General features: G+C 44.7%; 1 protein-coding gene across 4 annotated transcripts in view; it reads right to left on the reverse strand.

The window, feature by feature from the left end:
• Window positions 1-12,390, reverse strand: part of SH3PXD2A (SH3 and PX domains 2A) — a 242,671-nt gene that overhangs the window by 10,656 nt on the left and 219,625 nt on the right. For all 4 annotated transcript variants that reach the window (XM_058543934.1, XM_058543936.1, XM_058543935.1 and 1 more), the window contains 3 exons: window positions 9,615-9,952; window positions 8,471-8,520; window positions 5,705-5,824 (listed from right to left, as the gene is read on the reverse strand). In XM_058543934.1, coding sequence (XP_058399917.1) covers window positions 5,705-5,824; window positions 8,471-8,520; window positions 9,615-9,952 — 508 coding nt within the window. The remainder of the gene's footprint in view (window positions 1-5,704; window positions 5,825-8,470; window positions 8,521-9,614; window positions 9,953-12,390) is intronic.

The following is a 12,390-nucleotide window of genomic DNA, read 5'->3' on the forward strand; positions in this document are numbered from 1 at the left end:
GGGAAGAGGGGCAAGGAACGAAGAGAGGACAGAGATCACCAAAGACGAGCTCTGCCTGAGACCAGCCCTCTGCAGTCCACACCAAAAAAGGAAGACTTTTCTCCTTCCTTTGGTCCTATATTCATCCTTCACTCTGCCCATCCCGCACTTAAAATTCAAGCTCAGTTAGATCCTAAGTATGACAGTTCTGTTACATTATGAGCTTTGTAGGCTCTTCCAGAAACCCAAGTACCACAGAGAGAATGATTTCTCTTGGAAATTTGTTCCAAGTTCCAGACATGTCATATAAAACATTCACATTGGGGATATCACCTCTTCAATAGCGAGAGACTACCCAATTACTCTTCTGACAGTTTTACAGGTATTAATTGGATTTAACTCCATTACTACACAAAGCCACTCAAGAGAAATGACTGAGTCACAGATCTTCTCTGTCCCCTGGAATGGCCATGTTCAGTGCAGGCCACAAAATAGTTTCATAAATGCTAGGAGATGGGCCAGAGGGAGCATCACAGGGCCTATTACCCCATTTTGCAGAGAGAAATAATCAAAGCCTGGGGGGAAAAGTAACTATATCAAATGCCAGAGGTGCCTGTGGTGTGGATGTGGCCAGAACACTAGTCTCCAGTATCTTACTTCGGTCACCTGGACCACATTCTCCTAACAATAGTACTTCCTAATGTGGGTTCTGTGGATCCTGCCCCTAGGTGCTCCTGGGAGAGAAAGTCTGGGCAATGCTGTTTATTCTAATCCCCCCTTAGAGATGCACAGTGACATCCCCCTATCATAGGCTCTGAGAAGTCCTGCAATTAAAACAACAAAACTGGTTGGATTTTGTTTAACCCACTGTCCTCCAAACTCATTCGACCACAGAAGCTCTTTGTCTCAAGGCACCCCCATCACAAGCTCCTACAATATGCTTTGGGAAATGCTGCTGTGAGGGAAGCACTGTGGAGCTGCATGGAGACACGAGTCCTGATTTCTAGTCCTGGCTGTAGCATTTACTAGATTTAGGAAAATTCTCGTCCCTGTGGGTCTTGTTTCTGTACCTTTCCTGCCGGCCCCTCAGGAACGTTGCCAGCAAGACATAAATGGGAAATGCGGTAGGTCTTGGACCAGCATAAATTAAAACCCTCAGCCTCAAAACAGCCAGAAAACAATTAACAAAATGGCAGTAAGTACATACCTATCCATTATTACTTTAAATGTAAATGGACTAAATTCTCCAATCAAAAGACACAGAATGGCTGAATGGATTGAAAAAACAAGACACATCTATATACTGCCTACAAGAGACTCACTTGAGATGACACACACAGACTGAAAGTGAGGGGATGGAAAGATATTCCACGCAAATGGAAATGAAAAGAAACCTGGTGTAGCTATACTCATATCAGACATAATAGACTTTAAAACAAAGATGGTAATAAAAGAAAGAGGGGCACTACATAATAATAAAGGGGTCAATCCAGCAAGAAGATATAACTTTTATAAATATGTATACACCCAACATAGAAGCACCAAAATATATAAAACAAATATTAACAGACCTAAAGGGAGAAATATATAGCAATACAATAATAATAGGGATTTTAACATCCTACTTACATCAATGGATATATCATCCAAACAGAAAATCAATGAGGAAACATCAGCCTTAATGACACATTAGACCAGATGGATTTATTTGATATATATAGAACATTCCATCCAAAAGCAACAGAATACACATTCTTCTCAAGTGCATATGGAATACTCTCCAGGATAGATCACATTAGGCCACAAAATAAGTCATAATAAATTCAAGAAGACTGAAATAATATCGAGCATCTCTTCTGATCACAATGTATGAAACTAGAAATCAATTGCAAGAAGAAAACTGGAAAAATACAAATATGTGGAGATTAAACATGTTACTAAACAACTACTGGGTCATAGAAGAAATCAAAGGAGAAATTAAAAAATACCTACAGACAAAGGAAAACAGAAATACAACATACCAAAATCTATGGGATGCAGCAAAAGTGGTTCTAAGAGGGAAGTTCATAGCAATACAGGCCTACTTCAAGAAACAAGAGAGATCTCAAATAAACAATTTAACTTTACACCTAAAGGAACTAGAAAAAGAACAAACAAAGCTCAAAGTTAGTAGAAGGAAGAAAATAATAAATTGGGGGCCGGCCCGGTGGTGTAGTGGTTAAGTTTGCATGCTCTGCTTTGGCGGTCTGGGGTTTGCAGGTTTGAATCCCAGTCGTGGACCAAGGCACCGCTTGTCAAGCCATGCTATGGTGGCATCCCACATACAAAATAGAGGAAGATGGGCACAGATGTTAGCTCAGGCCCAATCTTCTTCACAAAAAAAAAAAAAAAGAAGGAAGGAAATAATCAAGATTAAAGTGAAAATAAATGACATAGAGACTAAAAAGACAATAGAAAAGATCAATGAGGGGCTGGCCCTGTGGTGCGGTGGTTAGGTGCGTGCACTCCGCTGCTGGAGGCCCGGGTTCAGATCCCGGGCGCGCACCGATGCACCGCTTGTCAGGCCATGCTGTGGCAGCGTCCCATATAAAGTGGAGGAAGATAGGCACAGATGTTAGCCCAGGGCCAGTCTTCCTCAGCAAAAAGAGGAAGATTGGCATGGATGTTAGCTCAGGGCTGATATTCCTCACAAAAAAAAAAAAAAAAAGATCAATGCAACTAATAGCTGGTTTTTTGAAAAGATAAACAAAACTGACAAACTGTTAGCTAGACTCACCGAAAAAAAGAGGGCTCAAATAAAATCAGAAATGAAAGAGGAGAAGTTACAAATGATACCACAGAAATACAAAGGATCATGAGACTACTATGAACAATTATACGCCAACAAGTTGGACAACCCAGAAGAAATGGGTAAATTCCTAGAAATCTGCAATCTTCCAAGAATGAATCATGAAGAAACAGAAAATCTGAATAGACTAATTACTAGTAAGGAGATTGAATCAGTAATCAAAAACCTCTCAAAAAACAAAAGTTCTGGACCAGATGGCTTCACTGGTGAATTCTATCAAACATTCGAAGAGGATTTAATACCTATCCTTCTCCAACTCTTCCAAAAAAAAATGAAGAAGAGGGAAAGCTTCCAAACTCATTTTATGAGGCCAGTATTATGCTAATACCAAAACTAGACAAGGACACCACAAAAAAAGAAAATTACAGGCCAATATCACTGATGAACATAGAGGCAAAACTCCTCAACAAAATATTAGCAAACCAAATTTAACAATACATTAAAGGATCATACACCATGATCAAGTGGGATTTATTCCAGGGATGTAAGGATGGTTCAACATCTGCAAATCAATCAACGTGATACACCACATTAACAAAATGAAGGATAAAAATCATACAATCATTTCGATAGATGCAAAAAAAGCATTTGACAAAATTCAACATCCATTTATGATAAAAACTCTTAACAAAGTGAGTACAGAACGAATGTACCTCAACATAATAAAGGACATATATGACAAACACACAGCTACCATATACTCAACGGTGAAAAGCTGACAGCTTTTCTTCTAAGATCAGGAACAAGACAAGGATGCCCACTCTTGCCACTTTTATTCAACATAGTAGTGGAAGTCCTGGCCATAGCAATTAGGCAAGAAAAAGAAACAAAAAGTATCCAAATCGGAAAGGAAGCAATAAAACAGTCAACTATTTGCTGATGATATGATACTATTTATAGGAAACTCTGAAGACTCCACCAAAAAATTGTTAGAATAAATGAATTCAGTAAAGTTACAGGATACAAAATCAATATACAAAAATCTGTGGCATTTCTATACACTAATAACAAAATATCAGAAAGAGAAATCAAGAAAACAATTCCATTTACAATTGCATCAAAAAGAATAAAATACCTAGGAATAAATTCAACTAAGGAGATGGAAGACCTGTACACTGAAAACTATAAGGCACTGATGAAAGAAAGAGAAAAGGACACAAATAAATGGAAAGATAGTTTTGTGCTCATGGATTGGAAGAATTATTACTGTTAAAATGTCCATACTACTCAAAGCAATCCACAACTCAATAGTATTCCTATCAAAATTCCAATGACATTTTTCACAGAACTAGAACAAATACTTCCAAAATTCGTATGGAACCACAAAAGACCCCAAATAGCCAAATCAATCTTGAGAAAGAAGAACAAAGCTGTAGGTATCATACTCCCTGATTTCAAACTATACTACTAAACTACAGTAATAAAAACAATATGGTATGGCATAAAAACAGACACACAGATCAATGGAACAGAATTTGAGAACCCAGAAATAAATCCACACACATATGGGCAATTAATTTATGACAAAGATGCCAAGAACATACAATGGAGAAAGGACAGTCTCTTCAATAAATGGTGTTGGGAAAACTGGACAGCTACATGCAAAAGAATGAAACTAGACCACTCTCTTGCACCATACACAAAAATTAACTCAAAATAGCTAAAGGCTTGAATATAAGACCTGAAACCATAAAATTCCTAGAAGAAAACATAGGTGGTAAGCTCCTTGGCGTAGGTCTTAGTGATGTTTTTGTGGATCTGACTCCAAAGGCAAGAGAAACAAAAGCAAAAATAAACAAATGGGACTACATCGAACTAAAAAGTGTCTGCAGAGTGAAGGAAATCATCATCGAAACGAAAAGGCAACCTACTAAATGGGAGAAGATGTTTGCAAATCATATAGCCAACAAGGAGTTAATATCCAAAATATATAAAGAACTCATACATCTCAACAACAACAAAACAAACAACCCGATTAAAAAATGGGTAGAGGAACTCAATAGACATTTTTTCCAAAGAAGACATACAGATGGCCAATGGGCACATAAAAAGATGTTCAACATCATTAATTATTAGGAAAATGCAAATCAAGACCACATGAGATATCATCTCACCCCTGACAGAACGGCTATTATCAAAAAGACAAGAAATAACAAATGTTGATGAGGATGTGGAGAAAAGGAAACCCTTATGCACTGTTGGTGAGAATGTAAATTGGTACAGTCACTATGGAAAACAGTATGGAGAGTCCTCAAAAGACTAAGAGTACAACTACCATATGATCCAGCTATTCCACAGTATCCATTTATCTGAAGAATACAAAAACACTAATTCGAAAAGACATGCACCTCTATGTTCATCACAGCATTATTTACAATAGCTAAGACATGGAAACAACCTAAGTGTCCATCCACGGATGAATGGATAAAGAAGATATGGTATATGTATATATAATGGAATACTACTCAGCCATAAAAAAGGATGAAATCTTGCCATCTGCAACAACATGAATGGACCTTGAGGGTAGTACGCTAAGTGAAATGTCAGAGAAAGACAAATATCGTATGATTTCAGTCATATGTGGAAGCTAAAAAAACAAAACAAATGAACAAACAAAACAAAACAAAAGCAAACTCACAGTTACAGAGAACAGACTGGTGGTTACCAGAAGGGAAGGGAGTCAGCAGGTGGGTAAAATGGGGAAGGGGGTTAATGGGATGGTGACGGATGTTAACTAGATTTTTGGAGGTGATCACTTTGTAGTTTATACAGATGTTAAACTACAATGTTGTAACACCTGAAACTTATATAATGTTATACATAAATTTTAACTCAAAGCTCAAAAAACAATCCTCTGCCTCATGGCTCAAAGCTCACCTCTGCCTTCTGTCCACCCCGGAAGCTGATCCCGTCAGAAATGCACGACTGGAATTCGGCAATGGTGTAGTACTCCACCTCAACAGAAGGGGGCTCTGGTGGCTTCGGCAGCTGGAACCCCTAAGCAGAGACGGACTCAGTGAGCAAAACTCACCTGATCAGAAAGGTAACAGAGGTGAGTGTGGTGTTTACACTAGCTGGACAGCAGCTGACCTGAGGAAGCATCTATCACCTGAGTCTCAGGGTGTCTCCCCAAGAGATCGCTCTCCTGACCAGGCTTTCTAAGAACACTTAGGATTCACTGGGGACTTGTTTGAGCTATCATAATGATCATTTAGTAACACCCCTCCCTCTCTGGAGGTCCCAAAATGAAAATTAAAAAGCAGAGAAATCATTGTAACAAAGCCTGCGCCCACTGCCTCATGGGAGAGGAGAGCCCTGTCCTTAAGTCTAAGGGTGAAAGGCTGCAGGGGTGACATCTGGCTGCGAGGGCAGGGCCAGGGAGCACAGCTATCTCTACGGGGCGTGGGGTTGGGTGAGAAAAGCCCTTGGTCAGTCATCACGATGATGTCAAATGGTCAGGCAAGCACTGAATAAAACTCGGGGTCCTTTGCTCTGTGAGTAGGGTGGAACATGCTGGAAAGCCTACATGTTTTTAGATGCTGCACATCAATATCTAAGCATGATATTCAAGGACATTTAGAATTTGGCCACAGCCCATGACTTGTGAGCTTCATTCATCTGTTTTACAAATGTTTGCTGTGCATCTACTGGGTGCCAAACACTGGTCTAAGGCCCTGGGCATCTGAGAGTGAACCAAAAGGAAAACTCTCTTGCCCTTAAGGAGTGGACAGTCTACCGTCACTCGGTCTCTGCTCTGGCCAAAATGGACTTTGTGACTCCCCATCACTCCCAGTATATCCCAGTATCATACAAAGGAGTTAAAGCAAAATAACTAAGTGAAAAGGGTATGTGTTGGGGGGCGGTGCTGGGGAGGGGAAAGCAGCTGTGGTGTAACAGGAACACCTCTGCCTTGCAGCTGGACACATGTGGGCTCCAATCCCAGCTCAGCAATTCACCAGCCGCATGGCCCCGGGCAAGTCCCGTGACCTCTCTGAACCTCAGTTTTCTCATCTGTAAAATGGAACTAATAACAGGGTCATTAAGAAGATTACTGAGATAATGTACATAACTTCTGGCCCAGCCAGGGCACAGGAAGAGTGCCATAAGTAGAAGCTAAAGCTGAGCACTCCTCCTGAAACACCATCGTATTCCTCTGAAGCTTCCTCGTCCTTCAAGGCTCGGCATGTCCTAATCCTGCCAGTCACAGCCCAGCTGCCTGAGGTCACAGGGAGCAAAGGGTGGGAGGAAGCTGGTTTTGAGGGACTGGCTCTGATTCAGTCAACTCTCTGCCCTGGTGCCTGGCCCTGCAGCCATCCATGGAGCAGACTGAGCCAAGGCCCCAGCCCAGCCTTGACCCCTGGCCAGGTGGGATTCAGCCGGGCCTACCTGGAAACAGCAGCCCTGCCTCAGCAAGCCCTGCATTTGGTCAGTGTGGAAGGAACTACCCCATTCTTGCCAAAATCAAGTCTGCCTGAAAATAATCAGCTGGGGCTGAGAGAAACGGGAGGAAAGGAGAACTTGTTGTTTAGTTGTATAAAACCCAAGGGGAAAAGGAAATAGAAACTCCACTGGGGCTGATGGCAAGGGCGAGGACGGTCTCACCTCCAGGGCCCAAATCTTCACAAATCCTGTTTATTGAAGGCCCTCTCTTCCAGGGACTGCTGCTCTCCCCCCTTGGGGGCAGATGATCACAGCCATTCTTGCTGCTAAGCCCAGATGGGACTTCAGAAATCTTTTTCCACACAACGCAGCAGGTAGTCCCTCCTGACAGTCACAGTTGACACAAGAAATGGAAACCCGACTGCCAGCCCTCTACACATCATCTCATTTCATCCTTACAACAGCCCGAGGACGTGGCTGCATTGTCCCCATCTTATAGATTAGGACACTGAGGCTTGCGGAGGGGAAGCAACTTGTGCCCAGGGTCTCGCTGTTCCTAAGTGTCAGAGTGGAATATGAATCCATGCCTGGCAGGCTCAAAGCCCCATTCTTTCCACTGCATCTCCTGCTCCTGATAACAGTTCTCTGTTCTAGGGCTCTCGGCCTGCCACCAGCATCACTGCCGCTCCCAAGCCCCAGCGCCCTGAGTGTACATCTGCCTCCCTGACCATCTGGACACCAGGAAACTCCACCCACAGGAGCCAGGAACCCCAGCAGCACTGAACCTCTTTAAGCTTCAGCCAAGCCAGTCCTTGCCATTCACCTCCCTCCCTAGAGGATGCTCAAGGTCTGCTCTCTGCCCTCCCAGACTCTGGCATCCACCACAACCATTGGGCATTTCCCAGCAAGGAAGGCAAAGCTGAAAGGGTTCCAGGCTCACATGGACAGCAGCCCTGTTTCCAGCCCCTGGCAATGCCCAGGCTGGACACTCTCGCCGGCCAGTCTAAATGTTTATGTCTGCCAGCGAAGTGGCTGGGATGGATTTATTTAGCTTTGGAATGCAGTGCATTTTCAATTATAAACTGTCTAGCGAGGCCCCCAGAAAGGCTGGGATCCCCAGGCTTCCCTCCCTGCCCCCAGCCCCACAAAGCTGGAAGCCCCAGCAGGGCCTTGGGAGACCTCTTGAGAGAGCCAATTAACTGGGGCTGCTACAGTACGTCCCAAAAAGGAACAAAAAAGGGAGAAGAAATTCAGCACACATACCAGGCTGGATTCTCTGCGAGGTGGAGGCCTTGTCCTTAGGTTCGGGGAGCCTGGAAGAAGAAACATGGCTTCAGAAATCCCACTGGGCAACAGTGCCTGGACCTGCCCTCCCCCGGTGTGACCACCTCCTGATCCTGGGACGTTCCTGCTTTTGTCCCACACTGATGAAGGACCCATGCTCTCAGTCACTTTAGGCACTAGAGTTGGGCTTCTTCAGTGGGAAACCACAGACCTTTAAACTTCCTTGACTGTGCTTTCAGGGGGATCCATGAGTCCTCTAAAATGATGTGCACATTTCAAAATGCACGGACACAGAGGCATTTTTCAGGAGAAGGGGTAGATAGCTCTATCAGATTTTCAAGGTTAGGAGCAGAGACCATGTCTATTTTTTGCTCACTACCAAATCCTTAGAAGCTAGCACAATTCCAGGCAAGAAGAGGTGCCCAAAAAACATTTCACCACTGATTGCCCAAAAGGTTTCAGGCACATGAGCTAACTTAACCAAGTGCAGAACTAAACTAAAGAATAGCTTTCCTCCAGATTTTAAGGATGGCTGGAGATACCCGGAAGCTGGTCTCTCATAATACAGAACAGTTTAACCCTCGACCAAAGGCATTGTTGAGTGAGAGATGGATAGAGATTTGGAGGAGGAGCCAAATAGCCGGGGTTCTCCTATAAGAATGAAGGAGATTCCTGAAGAGTGTCCCTTAAAACTATGCTTGTAGAGAGAGTAAAACCACACCTTCCAAGTCCATTAGGTTTCCAGAAACTAGTGGAAGGTGACAGGGAAGGAGGGATAAGGCCCAGAAAGATGTCGCTCTGTTGGCTGTCACTCCATAAAGCAGCCTTGCATAGAGGGCCCACGTATGGCAGCTATCTGCAAAGTCACCATTCCTGACTCTCCACCTGAGAAGGAGGGCGTGCTGCCGGCTTATATACTCAGGTCATTTATCTTCAGTGGAGGAATTGCCTTGCCCGCTCTTGTGATTAACATGAGACAAGCTGACAGAGTGAGGCTGGGGTCAGGAGTCAGGATCTCAGGAAGAAAATGATGGGGGGGGGTCCTGCACACCCTTCTGGCTTTCCTTACACCCCCTGCCCACTCTATAAAGAGCTTTGCAGTGAGGACCAGCGAGGCTCTTACTGATCTGAGCCCTCTGAGGGGCAATCCTGGCCACGGCTGGGGAACCCTGGGCTAGCTTGGAGACGGTCCTCTCGGGGACCCCCAGGGCACTGCCATTGGAGGCGTTGCAAAGGATGGGCAGGCTGATCTCCTTCTTGGCGATGGGGGCCTCAGGGCCCTCGCCTTCAGTTGGTGGAGTCTCCTTATCCCCTGATGTCTTCTTGTTCAGCAGGTTGCTTATCTCCATGATGTTTCCAATGATCTCCACTGGGCCTGCCAGATTCTTCTTTCGTGCTGGCAGGTCATCCTTGGCTTTCTTCAGGTAGGATGCTGGTGCCCAGCCCTCTTTGCCCAGGTATCTGTGGAGAGGAGTGGGACATGGCATCATTACAGCACTGATGCCTGACCTCACGCCCCACTCCCGGACCCCAGGCTTCATCTGGCCTTGCTCAGCTGAGCCTTCTCTACCATGTTATGCAAGACATTTGGCAATCCCACTACTCTGGAGAGAACTGGAACTGAGGGCAGGTGGAAAAGACACCTTGAACACCATTTCTTCCTCTCTTTCTCCTTGTTCTTTGCCTGATCCCTCTCGGTGAGGGCTCTCATTCTCTGCAAAGTCAGGCCAACGTTAGAAGATTCCTCAAATTTTGGGTCGCCCAAAAGGTCGACTTCACAACAGCCTGCTACCTCACAATCAGTAGAGAGCACTTCTAGAGAGAAGAAATGAGAAGCTGTGTAGAGTCAACTGCCCTATCGGAAAGGGAAGTGTTATCAGAGAGGCCAAGAGGTAGCAGAGGTGAGAGTTAGGAAAGCTGAGTTCTGGTCTACGGTGCCTTGGACCAGTCCCTACCTTTGAGCTCAATTTTTTCTCTTCTGCAAAATACAGGGATAAAATAGCTGTGAAAATGTGTCCAGAAGGATAGACACATTGAGAGCAACCAGGAAGATGTCTATAAAGAAAAATGACTGAGGGGGAAAGTACCAATTCTACTGCAGGGGCGGCAGACAGATCACGTTCATAGAACAAGCCCACAAACAGACCAACACTACAGGTAATATTTCAAATTAGTGGGGTAAGGATGGATTATTAAATGAGTGATTTGGGGACAACTAATTATCCAGTTAGGAAAAACAAGTGAGACCCTGGTCTCGTGGCTGTATAGCAAAATAAAAAAATGCAAGTTGTGAACATTTGCCTCATCTTGGGGGTTGAGAAAATCCTAAATGGGACTCCAAATGCCTAAACCATAAATGAAAAGACTAAAGCACATGACTGGATAAAATGAAAACCTTTGGTATGGCAAAACAAAAACTAAACGAAACAAAATGAAACAAAATGAAAACAAAACCAAAAACCCATAAACAAGAGCAAAAGGCAAACGACAGGGCTGACTTAATTTTAGGTGATTTGACGACTTCTGAAAACAAGCTTTTCCTTTTTCTCCCCATGGTGTTGAGCTTCTACCCAAACCCACTGGGAGCTTACTTCCTGGTCCAGCCGTTGCTGGCCAATGCCCCCGAGTCTGGGTTGCAATGTCCCCGTCTGCTCCCTGCGGCACATCTGGCTCCTTGGAATGGCTCCTCCACCCCAGATGTCGGCAGTCTCCCCTCCCCCACCTCCCTGATCTGACCTGGTTCTTGGGCACTCGTTAGGTGGGAAAAAAAGGAATGTGAAAGCTGACGTTTCTATGTACGTGTCTGAGCTTTGCTGGAAAGCTCAGGTAGGAGGTGGCTTCTTATGGTCACGTCATAGGAAGGTGCAGGCAGGCTGACCCAAGCTCACCTGTCTGGCCCCCTGTTGGGGGCTTGGAAGGCAGGCATCAGTGAACAAATGGATGAAGTCAGGGAGCTGGCAGACAGAAGCAGAGAATTTCGGGGGTAGATGAAAGCAACTAGCAAAAATGCCTAGTCTTACATATGAGCCAACAACCAAGGCTCAGAAAGCAAAGTAGCAGAGGGTCACACAGCTAGCTGTTGGCAGCATCCAGCCCAGAGCCTGGTGCTCTTGCATCTCGGAGAAAGGAGGAAGATGACGTTTTTCTATGCAAACCCTGTGGAGAGGTGGGGCACAGGGTCTCATGGGAGTGATGGTCAGGCCTGCTCACTGCCCTGAGTGCTCCTATTTCAAACCCCGTTGTGTTCCTTTGGTGTTACATGGGTAAAATTCGACTCCAGGCGGAGATATGCAAGGGAATCAGGAGTGGCTGTGTGTGTCTGGGTCCAACTCTGCTCACATCTGCTTTCCAGCTCTGGAACATGGAATGACTCCAGAGGGAAGAAGACTGGAAAAGGAGGGATGGAGAAAGAGGGAGGGGTGTGTGTGTGGTGGGGGGGGGGGGGGTGGAGGAGAAAGACAGGAAATGAGGATCAACACAGAGCCTGGAATGTTGGGAAATGGCATATTTAAGGGGGTATCTGGCAGCCTTCTTAAGGTGGAACCTTTCAGCAGGGTTTTCTCAGTTGAAGCTCCCACTGGCTAAAGGGCTAGGTCAAAGGGACAAGAGTTGACTAGAAGCAGCAGCTCAGAATGACTTCGTTGGTCATTATAGAAAATAGAAAAAAAAATCTAGCAGCTTTGTAGATAACCTCCAGGCAAGCAATTTAGGTTCCCAGCCTGCCAGAATGTTTGCTGGCCTTCCCATGCCAGACGTGTAATTGCTGGATTTTTGGGTTGGCTCTAGTTTCCATTGCTTAGAGAACATGAAAGTCTAGAGGCAGTAGCTTTGGGCAACAAATCCTTGTCCCACCTAGCAGGAGAGAAAGGGACACCTCAGCGCTCCTGACTGATATGTAC

Source organism: Diceros bicornis, chromosome 6 (assembly GCF_020826845.1).
Source record: "Diceros bicornis minor isolate mBicDic1 chromosome 6, mDicBic1.mat.cur, whole genome shotgun sequence".
Taxonomy (NCBI): domain Eukaryota; kingdom Metazoa; phylum Chordata; class Mammalia; order Perissodactyla; family Rhinocerotidae; genus Diceros; species Diceros bicornis.